Genomic DNA, 17,890 nt, shown 5'->3' with positions numbered 1-17,890 from the left:
CTCGATTTTGAACAAAGGCAATCGGAGAACATTTTCAATCACGTGACATCGGCGCTTATATCATACGCTAAGCGCCGAGCCACGTCCCCTTCCGCGCTTACCTCAGCACACGTAGCCACCTCCACCTGATGACATCACTATGACACGTCAGTGACACGTATGCATGAGTAAGGCCGACTGCGGAGCGGGGTTCTTATTTGATACGGAATTGCATATAACGTATTTGTAAATAGCTTGTCTGTAGAATATATAAGGAGGCCAACCAACCATGGTAACACCCAGGTCGATTACCTCTTGTTGCATCCCCATTACTGTACGAGGGCCTTAAGCCCAGTAACCCACTTAGCTACTTAGCCCACACCGCCTTAAGCGGCTTTCTCGCTGTAATTACATAGCTGGTCATTGCCCTTACGGCCTTGGTCATTGTAGTATAGCTGGTCGTCGCCGTAGGATAGCTTGCCGCCGCCTTACGCGGTTCTCTACTTAGATACATCCGGCCGCAAGCGCCTCCCTCCTCGACGTCCTTACAGACGTCTAGGACAGTCACGTGGAAGGTGCACTTCGAGGCTTTACAGAATAGTTGATTTTCCATAAGGCGCCGTAAGACTTCATGGATGTGCTGGGTGTGGGAAGCGTCATCCTTAGAGTAAATTAGGATATCATCAAGATAGATGATGACGCATACATCCAATAAATCCTTGAACAGCTCATTCATGAAATGCTGGAAGGCGGCAGGGGCATTTGTTAAACCAAAGGTCATCACCAGGGACTTGTAAAGGCCGTACTTTGTTTGGAAGGCGGTTTTCCACTCGTCACCCTCCTTAACACGGACGTTGTTGTAACCCCATCTTAGATCTAATTTGGTGAATACTTTGGCGCCGCGGAGCTGGGCCATGAGGTCATCAGGACGGGGTAGCGGGTAAACATTCTTCTTGGTTTGGTTGTTCAGGCGGCGGTAATCAACAACCAATTGGCGGGAGCCATCCTTTTTGGGAACAAACATGACTGGCAAGCTGATAGAAGACTTGCTGGGGCGGATCTTGCCTGCCTTGAGCTTGTCCCTGAGCCAATCTTTGAGCGTAGCGGATTTGGCGTCAGTCATGCTGTATAATGGAGAGTTCAAGGGGCCTTCTTCCGTCAGTTCAATCCCAATGTCGTAATGCCGGTGGGGGGGAAGCTTGTTGAATTCTTCTTCCCCGAATACTTTAGCGTATTGGTGGTACTCGGGGGGTACTCCTTCAAGGGGGTTCTTATCTGCTTCCTCTTCCTCAGCAATTGCCACGTGTTCAGGGGTTGTGTGAGGGAAGGAGAGTGTGCGCAGGTTCCAATCGATTTCCGGATTGTGGGCGTCTAACCACTTCAATCCCAAGATGGCGGCGTGAGATCCTGTATTGCAGATTAGGAAGGTCTCAGTCATTTGTTTGCCATCTAGGGAGAAAGTTAGAGTAGCCTTCTTCCAGATTTTACCAGCCTGGGGGCTCGACCCATTGAGCATTGTGACGGTGCGGGGTATAGGGAGGTCAATGAGTGGAAGGCGGAGTGATTCCGCGGTGCAAGGGTGCATGAAAGAGGATGTGGCGCCTGAGTCAATCAGGACTTCTAAATGTTCCGCTTTTTCTGGTTTGATTGGAATAGTAAACAGGGGTTGATTTTTATGAGACGCAGATATATTACATAGTTCCAAAACAATACCAGAGTCCTTGGGGTCCTTGCGCGCGGCAGCAGGTACCCTTACTCTTTTCCCAATTGGTACTCAGAGTCTTTGCCGATCTTGGCGATTTCTTTGGCCTTCCCCTTATCCTCCTTTGGGGTAGCCTTCCATCCGGTCCAACACTCGGCAAACTTGTGTCCAGCCCTTCCGCATTTCACGCAAAGACCTTCTGTGCGGCGGCGGTTGCGTTCTTCCTCCGAGACGTAGTTGGGATTGGAGGAGAGGGGACCGGTTTTGGTGGCCTGTTGGCCAGTACTTGTCCCCCGGTTGGGGGTTGTGGTGGTCTTGCTAGGCTTATTCCCCTGTTGCAGGTGGCTAGCACGCTCCTCCCAGAGGGCGTTGTTGATAATGAGGGCAGCGTCCTGTAGCTCCCTCAGGGTTCTGGGTTGTCTCTCCCTTGTGGCAATTTGTCTTTGGACCTCCCAGTGAAGTCCACGCGCAAACTGGCCGCAAAGCGCGGCGTCATTCCAATCAAGCTCCATTTGCAGCGTGCGGAACTTGGTAATGTATTTGGCACAAGTGCCGGTCTGGGTGAGGGAAGTAATCTTCCGCTCCGCTGCTCTGGTTGCATCTGGGTTGCCAAAAGCGGCCAGGAACTCAATCTTGAATTCATCCACGGTTTGGATGAGTGCGCGGTGGGACCCTAGTTGGTCCAAATGGGGGTGAGCCCAAGCTCCGCCGGCCTCCGTCATGTTCATGAGGAGGAAACTTAGGACCTCCAGGTCCAAGGGGAATTGCCTTTGATTCAGGCATACCCAGGCTAACATGCGTGTTAACCATTGTTTGGCCTCCAAGCCAATCTTGCCTTTGAAGGCATCTGGATGGTCCACTTTTACAGTGGAGGGAGCTGGAGGCTGCGCCAGGGTAATGATAGGCACTGGTGGAGGTCCTTGGGGGGCTGGAGCCGGTCCCGAAGGGAAGGAGGAGGAAGGGTATGGATTGAATAGGGAGAGGGGGTCGCGCCTAGGGGCCCCTGTGGAGATGATGGGGGCTGGGGCCCCAAGGAATGGTTGAGCCTTGCCAACAGGCTCGGCTTTGGGCGCAGCCCTGGGAGTTTCCTTGACCGCAGGGGGTTTTTGTTCTTCTGGGGTATGGGGACCCAGGGCTGATTGGAGCTGAGCAAGCCCATCCTTGACAACATCGACTGTTTGCAAGATATTCTTGACATTGGTTTGAACCTCTTGACTAACTTTGGCTTGTTCCAAGAGGGTCCGCTCAATGCGGTCGACTTGGGATTGGAGCCCCCAGAGAAGGCGGATGACCCGCTTGAGTGAGACTTTGCCGAGCTCAGGGGAGGCTGGCGGAATGAAGGATCCCAGCTCTCCCTGATTGATAGGGGAGCGGGCTTGAGAGGGCGGCCGGGAGCGGGTTGCCATGGGGTGTGTGGGGTAAGACTGGCCAGCGTGGGTGGATGCCCGGGAGGAAGAACGTGGGGGAGTGCGGGAGGTAATGGTGGAGAGTGTGGGGACTAGTGGTGCCTGTATCAGGACTTATGAGCGCTTTATTGTATGTGTACGCTAAACCCTTGCCTCAACCGGCCTAGCGTTGGACAGTTCTTACCCTGATCAGCTGCCGTGGACGGGCGTGATGCGGGGCAGTGCTTCTGCAAGCGGGTGGATTGGCTGTCTAGGGTCGCTAACAAAAGGTGCGGCAACCAGTGGTATGCGGACGATTAGAACCTGTTAGCCTTATAGCAATTCGGTACTAGGTGGGGACGACGCTGGTTTGATTATTGACAGCGAAAGGCAATCCTGATCACCTGATTTCCCTTGTGCTAGTACTAGGGGCCTTCTCGTTGTTGAGCTGAGTGGGTGTGCTGGTGGGCACGGTTTGCAACCAACTTAAGGTTGATTACCTAGTGTCCTAGACGTCTGTAAGGACGTCAAGGGCGCGGGCGCTTGTGGCCATGTGGATGTACAGCAGGTACCACTTAAGGCGGCAAGGTCTACCCTACAACGTCTAACTACTAAACTACGATGGCCAAGGCCGTATGGGCGGTGGCAAGCTACGTATGTACAGTGGAGTTGACACTTAAGGCGTGGTAGTGCTACTTAGTGATCTGGCTGTAAGGCCTTGTACAAGTGGGGATGCGACAAGAGGTAATTGACCTGGGTGTTACCATGGTTGGTTGGCCTCCTTATATATTCTACAGTACGACTAATTACAAATACATAATATCCAATATCTAATCCAATAAGAACCCCGCTCCGCAGTCGGCCTTACTCATGCGTACGTGTCACTGACGTGTCATAGTGATGTCATCAGGTGGAGGTGGCTACGTGTGCTGAGGTAAGCGCGGAAGGAGACGTGGCTCGGCGCTTAGCGTATGATATAAGCGCCGAAGTCACGTGATCGAAAATGTTGTCCGTTAGCCTTTGTTTAAATCCGAGAAAATGGGAATAAATTCCCTGGTATTGAGTGTGTCTACAACAAAAACCTAATTTGGATAGGAAACTTCGAATCCAAAGAATTTCTTGTGCCGCGCTTGCGGCCGCAACGTATTTGGCCTCAGTACTCAATAAAGATATTGTCGGCTGTTTTCTCAATGACCATGCAATAGCACCTCCTGCCAGAATGAATGTCCAACCAGTTGTGGACCAACTTGTATGCGGATCTCCAGCATAATCTGCATCAACAAACCCAATGAGCTCTGAATTCTTAGAGCTGTTGTACACAATTCCAAGATCTTTTGTGGCTTGTAAGTACTGTAGAACTTGTAGCAATGCTGACCAATGCTCCTTCCCAGGATTTGCGGCATGTTGAGCAAGCAGTCCTGTTGCGTATGCAATGTCAGGCCAAGTTGAGATCATTCCGTACATAAGTGAGCCAACACCTTGTTGGTAGAGAGTGCGGTCCACGCTTGGTGAGTTGTATTTTGGAAGGCTTAACAATTCTGCCATTGGGGTAATGCATGGTTTGCAGTCTTCCATCCCAAAACGTTTAAGAACGTTGTCAATGTATTGACGTTGGGAAATTTTTAGCGTTCCCGCCTTTTGATCCCTTGTTATCTTGACTCTGACAAACATTTGTGCCTCCCCTAGATCCACTATGTTGAAAGATTTAGCCAAATTGCCTTTATGTCTTCAAGGTATGATCTTGGTGTGCCTGCAAGCAACATATTGTTGACATGCGCTAATATTATTGCTAGTTTATTGTCTTCCCTTTGCCAAAAAACGGCATGGTTGGTCTTGCATTGGGTGAATCTGATTCTTGTGAGTACCTTGCGCAAAACATAGGTAAAACGCTCTTGCCGCTTGTTTCAACCCGTATAATGCCTTCACAAGTTGCCATACTGACTTATTGTTGTTATTGTTGTTGCAAAACCCTCAGGCTGCTCCATATATATCTCCTTGTCTAAATTGCCGTGTAAGAATGCAGTCTTGATGTTGAGTTGAAGGAGCTTGAGGTTTTGGTTAGCAACTTTGCTTAGGAGCACTTGATATGAGTTGGACGCAGCTACAGGTGAGGAAACTTTGTTGAAATCAATGCCCAGGCGCTGAGAATATCCTTTTGCAACCAGTTGGGCTTTGTATTGAACAATTTTGCCATTGGGTCCACGTTTATATGTGAGAACCCATTGACATTCCACGACATTCTTATCTGTTGGACAATTTGCTTGTTTCCAGACTCCGTGTTTGGCAATTGAGTTGATTTTGTCAATCATTGCAGCTAACCAGAGGTGAAAATCTGGCCTTTCCATTGCTTCTTTGAACGTCTTGGGTGGTTTGTCAATTACTGACATATAGGCGTACTTGGCGTGTTTGTTTGTCCTAGCACCGTACCGTTCCGGCAGGCAAATGCGTCAAGTCAAATGACAAGGTCAAGCAGGAGGTTCAGGCATTGGTTTGCAAGTCTCTGGGGACTGTGCGCGCAATTGGTGAGGCAATGTGTAGAGCTTTGGACTCCAAATTGATTTTGACCATAGGTCCGTCTCTTTGAATTTTCTCATCTGTTTTCAAGACTGAAATTTTGACTTCCCTGGTGTGTTTTCAATTCTTTTTGTTGCCCACTTGCTTGGCGTTCCATTTGGGCTTTTCAAAATCCTCAATGATAATTTGTTGACGTGATTCACCGCCCTTGTCAATACAACATCTTGTGAGGTGAGGATCTTCCCGCTTGACCGCTCTAGTGTGTGCCTTTTGATTTGGCGCAAACCCTAAAATTGGCATTCAATTGACCTTGCTTGTAGCTTGGTTTGTTATTGTCGGGTATGCGTGCCCATGCCTTGCAACCAAATATGCGGATTTGCAATACGTTGGGGACCTTTCTGGTGAAGATTTTGAGGGGTCCGCCCATTTAGGAATTGTTTTGGAGTAATATTCCATAGGTATGCATAAATGACCGCATATCCCCAGAATTGATCCGCCATGTTCATGTTGATTTGAATTGTTTGCTGACAATTGTTTATGGTACAAATGGCTCTTTCAGCCACACCACTCCTTATATATTACAGAGGAGAACTTATTACAAATACAAGATATGCAATACCATACCAATAAGAACCCCAATCTGTAGTTGGCCTTACTCATGCATACGTGTCACTGACGTGTCATAGTGATGTCATCAGGTGGAGGTGGCTACGTGTGCTGAGGTAAGCGCGGATGGGGACGTGGCTTGGCGCTTAGCGTAGATATAAGCGCCGAAGTCACGTGATCGAAAATGTGTCCGTTTGCCTTTGTTTAAAATCGAGAAAATAGGAATAAATTCCCTGGTATTGAGTGTGTCTACGACAGTTTGCCTTGTATACATGGGCTGCAGATCAATTTGGGAGGTGAGCAACTTCCTATTATATCCATGCCTTTAACTGCGCCTTTCTGACCATTTCTAGGACGTATTTGTAGTTCATATGGCCTAATTGTCAATGCCAAGTGGTCAAATGGCTCTTGCAATAGCAGTGCAGCATAGGCAACAAAATTGTGTGCCTTGGCATCATTGCGTTTGTTCTCATTGTCTGGTTCAACCAATCCAGCGTGTGCGGTTTCTTTGGTACATTTCACTTGTGCATTTAGTTTGTAGAGTCAATCAGTTTGACAAGCATAACCAATCTTGGGACCTTGTCCCTTATTTGCACAAGGACCGCGCCATAGTCCTTTCCAAATGCAACCTCCGTCCTGTTGTTTACAAGTTCTTGGACCAACATGAGGTTTGCTTGTAGCTTGGGTATGTGTAGGACTTCTTTTATTACTGCTTCGCTCAGTTCCTTGACAGTTTTGCATCACAATAAAAACACAACCAATGCCTGCAGCCAGGATTTGCTTCCCGTTTCCAACTCAAACGTGGATGGGCAATGTAAGTGGACAATATGTGGCAAACCAGTGTCAATTGGGTGTCATGTGCTTCGATGCACCCAAATTGGTAGCCATGAGTTATTGGCTGGTTCACTGTTGACTGCCGGTAACGCATATAGGACTGCAGGTAAGTTGTTGTTGTAACTGCAACCTTTGCTGATTCAGTTTTTGTTGACGTCTCTTTGCCCTTGTCCTTTGGTTGCTTGTTGGCACACGTTCTTCTGCCTTGGTCCCGTTCCTTTGGCGCCGCCTCCCGCTGCCCAACATTCTTGCTTCAAATGACTGGGTTTACCGCAGTTAAGACATGCGGGTCCTTTGTTTTTCTTTTGCGGTTTTTTGAGTTCAAGCTCAACAATTTTGCATTCAATGTTTTGGACTTGTTTGGTAAGTGCAAGAACATTGCCGTGAGACCAGTGCTGTTTTTACAATGTTCTTCCTCCTTTAGAGCGACTTCCTTGACCATCAGAGGTGTAACAGCGCTTGCCTGGTTTGTGGTTTGGATGACGGTGTTAACAATTGCATAGGTGGGTGGCAACGCATTCATCATGATTTGTGCCATCATTAGGTCGCTGACAGGTTCCCCAAGTGTTTTCATCTTGGAAGCAATCGACAATAGGTTGTTTAAACCAGTAGCAATGTTGTCATCTTCCAAAATTTTGTCAAGGTAAGCTGCTGATATAAGAAAGATAGCGATTGGACGCCTTTTCCTTCCCAGCGTTTGACTATTCGAGTCCATGCTTGCTTAGCCGTAGTCGTGTCCATTACGTCCGCCATAGCTCCATCTTCCATGTTCAGCGTGATTTGCACAAACGCGTCCTCATCCTGTTTTGTCCACTTAGCAATTGACTCTTTATAGTTTGAGACTTTTGCGTTGTCTTTTAGTTCAGCTTCGGTGGGTGAGTTGGGCAAGTTATTGGTTCCGTTTGCTACGCCAAATAATCCACACAGTTTCAAAACTGTCGTTTGACGAAACTTCCACGCGTTGTAGTTGGACCCATCGTCCTTCAACTTTGGGAGTTTGTAGATTTTCGTGTTCTTATTCTCACTTGTTGACATGTTGTGCGGCTAACGTGCATGTATTTTGTCTTCTTGGTTAATTTGCCAGTGCGGGGGGCTCATAACCTGTTGAAGCGCAGGTGTGTCGATGCTAGATGTAATGTATACTCAGCTTTGACTATGATATAGCGAACTGAATTCAATGTACCTAGATGTAATGTATACTACAGGTACTTGTGAGATAACATGAAAAGATAGAAAATAATCCGTACTTTACCTCAGCTTTGACTATGATATAGCGAACTGAGGTTTACCGAACTGAGGTTTACAAAAATTCCATGAGCATATATGCGAATAGTACAAACAGATACAAACGCGTCACGTGGACACGTATACAGGTTATCTAGTTATGATACTGATATTACAACAAGTTTTGACAAGCAAACTCTGGTTGAGGGCTTACCCCAAGTCCGTAGACCGTAAAAGCAATCCTCGACTCACCTTTGTCCGCTCTACCGTCGACTTCGGCTAGGCCAGACGCAGCCAAACAAGGTCGTAAGGGGATTGCACACAAGTACCAACTTGTCGTGATCACACCTGCGCTCCTGGCATACGCGGCGGTAGTTGTAAGTATTTGTAATTTCTCTTATGCCTGTTTGCTTATCTGAAGCTACGTTCACAGCTTCGATTTTCCCTGTCTTCGGAGACCCATTTCAACGATACAGGCGGGACATTTAATTATATCGACTTTTATAACCAAATTCGACGCTATCTAGAGTCTCCGAAGTATCAGAAAACCAACAAGATACTTCTTGCTTGGTGGAATAAGTACGTTACCTTATCTGAATTCATCGTTTGCCGAAAGAGTCTAACTTCCCCCTCTTAGGAAAATTTTTCCGAACTCGGTACAGAGCCGCAACGATGCTACAGGTGGGGACGAGCCTACTGGCATGTTATCGCTCCTTGATGCGGAGATAGAGAGGGAGCAAGGCGACATGGGGGGCTCTGAAGATGAGGAATAAGACGATGCACACATAGCTTTGATGTAATTCGATATAAAATACTATTTGAATCTACCCAAACCGATACACGAACATCTGTCTTGCTGGAATTGATTGCTTAATATATATGCCCGATGAACACCCATACGCATGTTGATTTTAGTTATCGATTTCGATTTCGGCAAGGCTTTTTAACAATTCTAATGCCGGACATGTATTGCCAGCCGTGCCCATTTCGTCAGGATGTTCCCCAATTGCAAGGTGTCGCTGCCTTGGTAATCAAGACATCGACTGCATGCCTGTTGCGGCAATTGTAATCCAAGCCAAACTTGGCAATCCAGACTTAGTGTGCAATCCTGACAATTACAATTGTAATTCATTCCCAATAATACAGAATCATTTCAATTATATGCAGGCTGACTTTGGGTGCAAGGCTGCCACAGGATTGAGAACATACCTAATCATGACCAAAATGGCCGGTTAATTACAAGGCCTGGCAAGGCCTACGTAAGCCTTCTAGCCATTCTAAGCCATATTGCCATTATCAGGCCTTACCATCCCCCGCCAGCCTCCGTTTTGGTGATGTGCTAGTGATGGGTGCTTGTGGCTGTACTACAACAATGCAAACTACTAACTAAGGCTAACTACTGGAATCTAAACCACTTATGGCAGTGCAGGAATTACTAACTACAATGAAGAAGGGCCTTAGGCTGGTGAGGGGGGTATACATGTTCAATAGGTTGACCGGCTTATAAAGGCCCAATTATGCTTTGTTGAACCCTGGGGCAAACGGGTATGAGACTGAAGCAATGGATTAGGATTGCCAGTCAACGGTTCTTATACAATACAACAGTTGCAACCATCCACGACGAACCCCCTGAGTTACAAGCAGCTTTGGGTGAGAACAGGACTCCATCATCTTCAGACATGGCCATATGCGACAAGACCTCGACCAGATGAGCATGCCGCAGCAACATAGCCCATTCCCGCGGCAGGGGCAATCCTGTTGACCCCGTGTGCTGTAAGATCCTTGCCGACGCAGCAGACGCAGCAGCGTGTCGCATACATCGGCATTGCTGCCTACTCACAGCTTTAACGCGCTTTTCGGGTGGAGAGCTCTCTTCCTGGCTGTTTCGTGGGTTTGGGTGCGGATGATAAATCGTCAGAGTGGTGGTATTCAGAACCACACACGACCAAGGGAGTGATGTGTGACTGGTGCCCTGAGTCAGTTATAAATCTTTCGGCTATGTTGTGCACATGGATTGGAGGGACGGTGAGGCCACCACGTTCGGCGGCAAAAGCCCATTTCATCGACATAGACATAACGTTAATCAGGCACACATATTGCCAATCGGCAGAATTGGGAATGATTGTATCACCGTGGACCTACGGGATACGCTCTGTAGCCATCACTCGACACTGCGGAAGTGCTTCTTCGGATTTCATATAACTGCATTTATGGGAAGAGTAAGAGGACATAGGAGTAATTATGTTAAACTCCACGGCGAGGCCTATGACTGTCGATCAGGCGACCCTCGCGGTGCTAAAGTAGCGCCCAGCTCCATGGCCAACAATACCTTGCAATTGACTATTACCTACGCCAAGCAAACGGCGAGGACGGAGGCAGCGGGAAACGCGAACATATAAAAACAACATGCTAGGCTTCAGACTTCGTATCAAGTCAAGCTTTGTACTATGTGGAACCAGCTCACTATCGCAAGCGCTGCCCTATGGGGACTAACCGTCAGTTTATACTCTTTCAGTCCTACATCCCCCAGCCATTCATCTGACGTCTTTCCGTCTTTCAGATACCCGCTGTCAAGGCGACCTATACGCCTTCTGTTCACTCGCGACAGAGCTCTAACGCGAGCACTATCTCATGGTCTGCATGTCCTGATATCAGCAACACGCAGTGCGCGATCTTTGACGTTCCTATGGACGTATGTCCTGTCCTTTTCCGTTTGCGTACGTTCTAACCCAGCTTGTTGAATGCAGTACACGAATCCGGAGAACGGCAAGACGGTGTCGATATTCATGCGCAAGTATGCTGCCACGGCTCCGGAAGACCAGCGACTGGGATCGATTCTGGTTAATCCAGGCGTACGTTCCATACCCATTGATTAGTAACATGATCTTACTATTACTACAGGGTCCTGGAGGATCAGGAACGGTCACCATTGCAGAGCAGGGAGAGGACGTGAGCACACTGGTTGATGGTAGATACGATATTATCGGCTTCGACCCCAGGTGCGTTTAATGCACTATGAAGATAACCCTACTAATCATCCAGGGCAGGGGTGTAAACTTGACTGGGCCGCCCACTGCCTGTCATGACACCGAGTACAAGTTTCTGCAGAGTGCATACCAAATAGCATCGTAAGTTTATTCGTGCATGAATAACAAGTATTTATTTAGCTTAACTCTGTCTTCAAACAGGCAAGGAGCACCATTCCCTCACGTCGGTGGTGCAGGCGAGGTCGCCCATGTCGCAAAGCTCTCCGCCATCCAGTCCACCCATCCAAAGGCCTGCACTCAGAATGGAAACCATGACATGCTTACTAACTCAGGAACCGTCGCCGTCGTGAAAGACATGGAGAGGATCGTCCAAGCCCTAGGCGAGGATGGGCTTAACTATCTTGGATTCTCGTATGGGTCTATTCTAGGTGCTACGTTCGCTGCCATGCGACCGCATCTCGTGAAGCGCATGGTGCTGGACGGCGTCTCGGATGCAGAGGCATACTACAACAATGTTCTCGAGTGGGGAAGGTCAAGTATGCAGGGCACTCACAAGGTTTGTCCAGTCTGACGATAGTTTCCCACTATCGAGCCATGTCTGACATAGACTTGCAGGCGATCGCAGGCTTTGTGTCTACGTGCATCGAAGCCGGGCCAACAGAATGCGCACTAGCTGTAGGGAAAGACAACAAGACGGAGACTGTGGAAGGTCTGACGAAGCGAATCGACGCGCTGTACACGAAGCTGGGAAAGGAGCCGCTGGTTGTTGGGGACTCGGCGACGGGACCTGGGATCATACGAGGCAACGATCTACAATCTATGATATTCTCTTTGGCTTACTCTCCCAAGTACTGGAAATCGCAGGGCCAAAGTAAGTTATTACAGAACCTGATAAGGGTACAAATTTTGTGCTAAAGTCTCGAGACAGTGCTTGCCGCTCTAGAGAATGGGGATGGGCGTGACTACTATCCCGTGCTAAACAGCCAGGTTTATGGAGCTCTGCCAGAGCCATATAACCAGGCAAGTTCCACAGCTTCATTATTCACCTTTAAAGCTTATTTATATTCAGAACGTGTTCAATCGCTCCATGCAAAGGTCAGGGTCCAGAGAGACATTGTACCCAATTTTGTGTGGCGATTCGTCGCCGCTGAATTTTACAGTTGAGGAGTATGCTGGATAGTAAGTTCCCAATAAAATTTAATTATGCCTCCGCCCATCATGTTTCACAGTTTCCGCGAAATGAGCCAGATAAACTCAGTCGCCGAACAGTGGGCTCTCCTTGTTGGGGGGTGCCGCGGCTGGCCATTCCGTGCAACTGAGAGATATACTGGGCCGTGGTCTATCGAGAAGGGGCTTAAAAAGACTAGGTACGTTATATTCATATGTCCTTCTCAGGAACATGCTCACATACAGTCAGGTTTCCTATCTTGCTTGTCGGCCAAGACGCGGATCCAGTCACACCGCTCTCGTCAGCAGTAAAGATGAATAAGGCGTTTGGAAATGATTCCAGTACCCTACTAGTCCAGAAAGGGTAAGCCTAATCCTACCAATGATCGAGAAATCCGATCTGACTCAGCTTCAAGCTTTGGACACCCATCGTGAGTAATTTTTTGCGGAAAGAAATTCTATGTCACAAATGTATTCCCCAGCATTTCACACCCGTCTCTCTGCACGGTCAAAAACGTTCACGACTACTTTGTCAACGGCATTGTACCCAAGAACGGAACTCACTGCACGCCCGAGTACGCATCGTATATCTCTTTCTTTCCTTGTACTGAGACTCGGCTGCAACCCAGGCCGGGGTATATCTACCCAACGAACAGCACACGGTCGAAGCGCTCAGCGCTGAGCAAGCGAGATGCCAAGCTGCTGGAAGCTGTGGAGAGGCTGGGGCTGAGACATGCTAAGTCTGGAATGATACCTGGTATCTGAAGGAAGTGGTGACAGAGCGAATCGAGTGACCTACAAGTCAAGCCTCCAAGCAAGTAGTATTATACTGTGTGGTTGTAATGTGTCTCAGCCCAACATAAACGTGTCGTCTGTAAATCTGCAAATTCAATACATCGCATACAATTTATCTCCAAACAATAGGCACATGGACGATAAAAATAACAGTCGATTCGTGGTCTAACACAACCCCTCATACAACTGCAAGAGATACTAGGGCCGGTTCTCTTGGACCACTGAAAGGCGCACCGGTCGCGAGGGGGATGGACGGTAAGAGTCGACCAGCGGGAGTGTGACGAGGCGGGACACGAATCAACGAGTTCGAACAGGCGAGGGGTGTATGCGGCGAGAACAAGACGAGATGAGCAGAGTCGAGAGAACTGCAGGCGAACACGAGTGAATAGGAGCGAATAGGAGCGAATAGGAGCAGACACGAGGCGGGAACGGAGGTCGTGGTTGCGCACGACGTGTCGTGAGTAGCGCGCTGAGAACGAGAGCCAGGTAACACTGACGGGAGGGGCGGATCTCACTTGTATATCCCACGGGGGGAGCGAGTACGAGGTCTGAACGTGTAAGGGACCGTCTATTCGGCCGGTATAACATCTGGCGAGGAAAGGAATCAAATAAAACTCAGTCGCGCGGTTGTGGTGGCTGAGGATTTGGGCTCTGCGTAGCGGTTTATAAATAGGAGGAAAGTCAGGCGGGACAAGTGCGGAGACAGGATAAAACGCTCGGAGACGGCAGAGAAAGAGAAAAGGAGAAAGGAAAAATCAAATATATGCGCCTTCTTACGTTGCGGCCAGCCTCTGGCCGGGCGTTAGACCACCGCCAAGGCCACAAACATATACAAGCAAGACGCTAAAATTTATCATGATGCTTGATAAATAATCACTTCCAGCACTATTTAAACTGTCAATAAACTGATGTATTGGTACATATTGGTATGGGTACTAAGCACCATTGCGAATTACGCTGGCTCTTAGACCGAATTCAACTTGAAGGAGCGTACAAATCTTGAGTATCTTGTTGCCTCACAGAGCGTCCTTATGTTTGGAACTCCCACCGTGCAAGTGAGAGCTGCGTTCGGGTACTTCCCAGATAGCGATACGAACAAGATGTTCCAGGAGATACTCAACATCGGATAAGCCAATGCATGCATGGCTATCTGGATCTTCCCTGTGTTCATTGTTTGGAAACAAACTCGAACCGTACGTGACGTATTGAGTATCTGGAGTTTTGCGACGGAGTCTGTGGAGGACGCAAAATTTATACTGAGCCGACCAGGCCGAAGCATATACCTGTACCACTCGGTGTGTGTGGTGTTTGCGCACCGTTTGTAATACTTCGGTTCGGCGCTTGCGCCCCATGTTCCTTCTCTTTCGTACTACGTACGACAAGCACAACGTGCTCGCAGGAGAATTTTCCCTTACACATTTCCCCTTTTTTCCCGCGAGCCCCACCCGTCCGCACCTCTTATACGGGCATACGGTGCGGTTTGGCTCCCCACCCAGCTCGCTCCGTGGCTTGGCCTTGGTGATACCCTGGTTCAGCGTACCGCCTCTCCGACCCCCACCCCCATCCGTCTGCCGGTCCTGGTCATATGCGCGTTTTCCCTTTGATTTATTGTACTCGTACTTCTCCCTTCACCTTATTTGTATGCCGGCCCGGGGCCCAGTAAGGCGTTGTACGGCGGCGCATTCATATTACACGGAGTCTTATTATAATTGCATATTACTATACAACCTGTTTGAAGGCTCGACTTGTAGGTCACTCGATTCGCTCTGTCACCACTTCCTTCAGATACCAGGTATCATTCCAGACTTAGCATGTCTCAGCCCCAGCCTCTCCACAGCTTCCAGCAGCTTGGCATCTCGCTTGCTCAGCGCTGAGCGCTTCGACCGTGTGCTGTTCGTTGGGTAGATATACCCCGGCCTGGGTTACAGTCGAATCTCAGTAGAAGGAAAGAAGCAAGTACATGGTACGTACTCTGACGTGCAGTGAGTTCCGTTCTTGGGTACAATGCCGTTGACAAAGTAGTCGTGAACGTTTTTGACCGTGCAGAGAGACGGGTGCGAATACCTAAGAAATCAAGATTCTAGTCGGGATGTCTTTATTATTCAAATTCCACTTACGAGGGATGTCCGAACCTTAAAATTACATGAAAAATTATTTAACAGCGTAGTTCGGCAAGAGGGCTTACCCGTGTTGAATCAATAAAGTGCTAGACTCGCTCCCAAATGCCCGGTTCATCTTTAGTGCCGATGGCAGTGGTGTCACAGGATCCGCATCCGTGCTAACAAGCAAGATCGGGAATCTGCAAAAACATAGGTATATGCACGCCAGAGAAGGAAAAAATCGATGCTGTACCTTGTCTTATTGAGTCCCTTGTCGACAGACCACGGGCCCGTATATCTCTCGGTTGCGCGAAACGGCCAGTCGCGACATCCCCCTACTATGAGTGCCACTGGCTCACCCGTGGAGTTATTCTTTCCCATGTCACGAAAGCTATAAACTCTTGTAAGCCGAGGCATAGCAAGCCTGATCTAGAAACATACTAGTCGGCATACTCTTCGACCGTAACGTTTAGTCGTGGAGAGTCACCACATAGCACCGGATACTGTGCCTCCCCGGTCCCACCTAACCTTTGCATCGAGCGGTTGAATACGTTCTGAACAAATGATAAGTGTTGCATATAACCGATAGAAGTAAAAGCTCGACCTGTGTGTAAGGTTCCGGTAAAACCCCATAAATAAAGCTATTAAGTAGGGGATAAAAATCACGTCCATCCCCTTGCTCCAAAAGGGCGAGCTCTGGCTCGACGTATTAGCCCAGCCGTGGCCACCCTATCACATTGTATGTTACCTACCTGTGGCTAGCTGTTTCCACAATACGGGGGTATATGCATAGGAAAATACCACAGACTGCACGCTGTTGGCTTGTATGATACCAGGCCCAGTCACCGAGTCCCCAACAACCAGCGGCTCCTTTCCCAGCTTCGTGTACAGCGCGTCGATCCGCTTCGTCAGACCTTCCACTGTCTCGGTCTTGTTGTCCTTCCTTGAAGCCAGCGCGCACTCTGTTGGCCCGGCTTCGATGCACGTAGACACAAAGCCTGCGATCGTCTGTGGGTCTATATCAGACATGGCTCGAGGGGCTATCGTCAGACTGGGCAAACCTTGTGAGTATCTTGTATACATGTTCTCCCCCACTCAAGGACATTTTTGTAGTATACCTCTGCATCCGAGATGCCGTCCAGCACCATGCGCTTCACGAGATGCGGTCGCATGGCAGCGAACGTAGCACCTAGAATAGACCCATAGGAATACCCAAGGAAGTTTAACCCATCCTCGCCTAGAGCCTGGACGATCCTCTCCATGTCTTTCGCAACGGCGACAGTCCCCGAGTTCGTAAGCATGTCATGGTTTCCGTTCTCAGTGCATGCTTTTGGATGGGTGGACTGGATGGCGGAGAGCTTTGCGACATGGGCGATCTCGCCTGCACCGCCGATATGCGGGAACGGTGCTTCTTGTCTGTTATACCATGGTTTTGAGTAAAACAAGTACACGCTATTCATGCCTGGCTACTTGACTTACGCATTAAGTTGATACATCCTCTGAGCAAACTTGTATTCGGTATCATAACATGCGGTGGGCGGCCCGGTGAGGTTTACGCCTCTGCGATGGATGTTTAGTACAACTATTGCCGGAGTTATAGTGAGCGTACCTAGGGTCGAAGCTAATAATATCGTATCTGCCGTCAACCATTATGCTTATATCTTCTCCTCGGATTGCGAGATAGGCCGTCCCCGACCCTCCAGGACCCTGGTACGATAGTAAGTATACAGAGGCAAGTGGTAGACGTGGAACGTACGCCTGGGTTGACCAGAATCGATCCCAGTCGCTGGTCTTCCGGAGCCGTGGCAGCATACTTGCGCATGAATATCGACACCGTCTTGCCGTTCTCCGGATTCGTGTACTACATTCAACATGCTGATGAAGACGTACGAAAACGGAAAAGAGCAGGACATACGTCCATAGGAACGTCAAAGATCGCGCACTGCGTGTTGCTGCTATCAGGACATGCAGACCATGAGATAGTGCTCGCGTTAGAGCTCTGTCGCGAGTGAATCGTAGGCGCATAGGTAGCCTTGACAGCGGATATCTGAAGGACAGAAAGATGTCAGACGGGTGGCTGGGGGATGTAGGACTGAAAGAGTATAAACTGACGGTTAGTCCCCATAGGGCAGCGCTTGCGATGGTGAGCTGGTTCCACATAGTACAAAGCTTGACTTGATACGAAGTCTGAAGCTTAGCATGTCGGTTTTATATGTTCACTTTTCCTGCCTCCGTCCTCGCCATTTGCTTGGCGTAGGCAATAGTCAATTGGGAGCTATTGTTGGCTGTGGAGCTGGGTGCTACTTTAGCACAGCGAGGGTCACCCGATCGACGGTCATAGGCCTCGCCGTGGGTTTAACATAAGCATTCCCATGTATCCTTTCCATAAGTGGAGCTATATGAAGTCCGAAGAAGCACTTCCGCAGTGTTGAGTGATGGCTGCAACGCGGTCCACGGCGATGTAACCATTCTCAATTTTGCCGATTGGCAATATATGTACCTCATGTACGTCATGCCTCTGTTGATGAAATTGCTTTTGCTACTGAATGTGATGGTCTCACCGTCCCTCCAATCCATGTGCACGACATAGCCGAAAGA

The 17,890-nt window shown here is 48.8% G+C and overlaps 8 protein-coding genes across 8 annotated transcripts; 2 read left to right on the top strand and 6 right to left on the bottom strand.

Moving 5' to 3' along the window:
• Nucleotides 1–467: 467 nt before the first annotated feature.
• RhiXN_11659 (Retrotransposable element Tf2 protein) lies at nucleotides 468–1,564 on the bottom strand (the record flags this gene model as incomplete). The annotated part of the gene is made up of 2 exons (XM_043331474.1): nucleotides 468–479; nucleotides 533–1,564. 2 exons carry the CDS (start codon nucleotides 1,562–1,564, stop codon nucleotides 468–470), a joined length of 1,044 nt encoding a protein of 347 aa, XP_043184984.1.
• Nucleotides 1,565–1,731: 167 nt separating this feature from the next.
• On the bottom strand, nucleotides 1,732–5,453 carry RhiXN_11658 (Retrotransposon-derived protein PEG10; the record flags this gene model as incomplete). Its single annotated transcript, XM_043331473.1, has 3 exons — nucleotides 1,732–3,179; nucleotides 4,149–4,757; nucleotides 5,009–5,453. The coding sequence occupies 3 exons, from the start codon at nucleotides 5,451–5,453 to the stop codon at nucleotides 1,732–1,734; spliced, it is 2,502 nt and encodes an 833-aa protein (XP_043184983.1).
• A 1,263-nt stretch (nucleotides 5,454–6,716) lies between these two features.
• On the bottom strand, nucleotides 6,717–7,594 carry RhiXN_11657 (Copia-like polyprotein/retrotransposon; the record flags this gene model as incomplete). Its single annotated transcript, XM_043331472.1, has 3 exons — nucleotides 6,717–6,911; nucleotides 7,215–7,375; nucleotides 7,426–7,594. 3 exons carry the CDS (start codon nucleotides 7,592–7,594, stop codon nucleotides 6,717–6,719), a joined length of 525 nt encoding a protein of 174 aa, XP_043184982.1.
• A 26-nt stretch (nucleotides 7,595–7,620) lies between these two features.
• RhiXN_11656 (Retrovirus-related Pol polyprotein from transposon TNT 1-94) lies at nucleotides 7,621–8,055 on the bottom strand (the record flags this gene model as incomplete). The annotated part of the gene is made up of 1 exon (XM_043331471.1): nucleotides 7,621–8,055. One exon carries the CDS (start codon nucleotides 8,053–8,055, stop codon nucleotides 7,621–7,623), a length of 435 nt encoding a protein of 144 aa, XP_043184981.1.
• A 349-nt stretch (nucleotides 8,056–8,404) lies between these two features.
• Nucleotides 8,405–9,017, top strand: RhiXN_11655 (uncharacterized protein; the record flags this gene model as incomplete). The annotated part of the gene is made up of 4 exons (XM_043331470.1): nucleotides 8,405–8,463; nucleotides 8,528–8,621; nucleotides 8,678–8,823; nucleotides 8,882–9,017. The coding sequence occupies 4 exons, from the start codon at nucleotides 8,405–8,407 to the stop codon at nucleotides 9,015–9,017; spliced, it is 435 nt and encodes a 144-aa protein (XP_043184980.1).
• A 900-nt stretch (nucleotides 9,018–9,917) lies between these two features.
• On the bottom strand, nucleotides 9,918–10,319 carry RhiXN_11654 (uncharacterized protein; the record flags this gene model as incomplete). The annotated part of the gene is made up of 3 exons (XM_043331469.1): nucleotides 9,918–10,025; nucleotides 10,085–10,120; nucleotides 10,188–10,319. 3 exons carry the CDS (start codon nucleotides 10,317–10,319, stop codon nucleotides 9,918–9,920), a joined length of 276 nt encoding a protein of 91 aa, XP_043184979.1.
• A 372-nt stretch (nucleotides 10,320–10,691) lies between these two features.
• Nucleotides 10,692–13,163, top strand: RhiXN_11653 (alpha/beta hydrolase family protein; the record flags this gene model as incomplete). Its single annotated transcript, XM_043331468.1, has 14 exons — nucleotides 10,692–10,739; nucleotides 10,805–10,936; nucleotides 10,992–11,096; nucleotides 11,146–11,243; nucleotides 11,292–11,372; nucleotides 11,433–11,787; nucleotides 11,847–12,102; nucleotides 12,160–12,218; nucleotides 12,301–12,410; nucleotides 12,461–12,598; nucleotides 12,649–12,762; nucleotides 12,815–12,829; nucleotides 12,881–12,973; nucleotides 13,028–13,163. 14 exons carry the CDS (start codon nucleotides 10,692–10,694, stop codon nucleotides 13,161–13,163), a joined length of 1,740 nt encoding a protein of 579 aa, XP_043184978.1.
• A 1,811-nt stretch (nucleotides 13,164–14,974) lies between these two features.
• Nucleotides 14,975–17,452, bottom strand: RhiXN_11652 (alpha/beta hydrolase family protein; the record flags this gene model as incomplete). Its single annotated transcript, XM_043331467.1, has 14 exons — nucleotides 14,975–15,110; nucleotides 15,165–15,257; nucleotides 15,311–15,325; nucleotides 15,379–15,492; nucleotides 15,546–15,683; nucleotides 15,734–15,846; nucleotides 15,897–15,988; nucleotides 16,045–16,300; nucleotides 16,354–16,708; nucleotides 16,772–16,852; nucleotides 16,902–16,999; nucleotides 17,049–17,153; nucleotides 17,208–17,339; nucleotides 17,405–17,452. The coding sequence occupies 14 exons, from the start codon at nucleotides 17,450–17,452 to the stop codon at nucleotides 14,975–14,977; spliced, it is 1,776 nt and encodes a 591-aa protein (XP_043184977.1).
• Between the last annotated feature and the right edge of the window lie 438 nt (nucleotides 17,453–17,890).

This window comes from Rhizoctonia solani, chromosome 12 (genome assembly GCF_016906535.1).
Source record: "Rhizoctonia solani chromosome 12, complete sequence".
NCBI lineage: Eukaryota > Fungi > Basidiomycota > Agaricomycetes > Cantharellales > Ceratobasidiaceae > Rhizoctonia > Rhizoctonia solani.
This window is presented reverse-complemented; position numbering and strand designations above follow the sequence as displayed.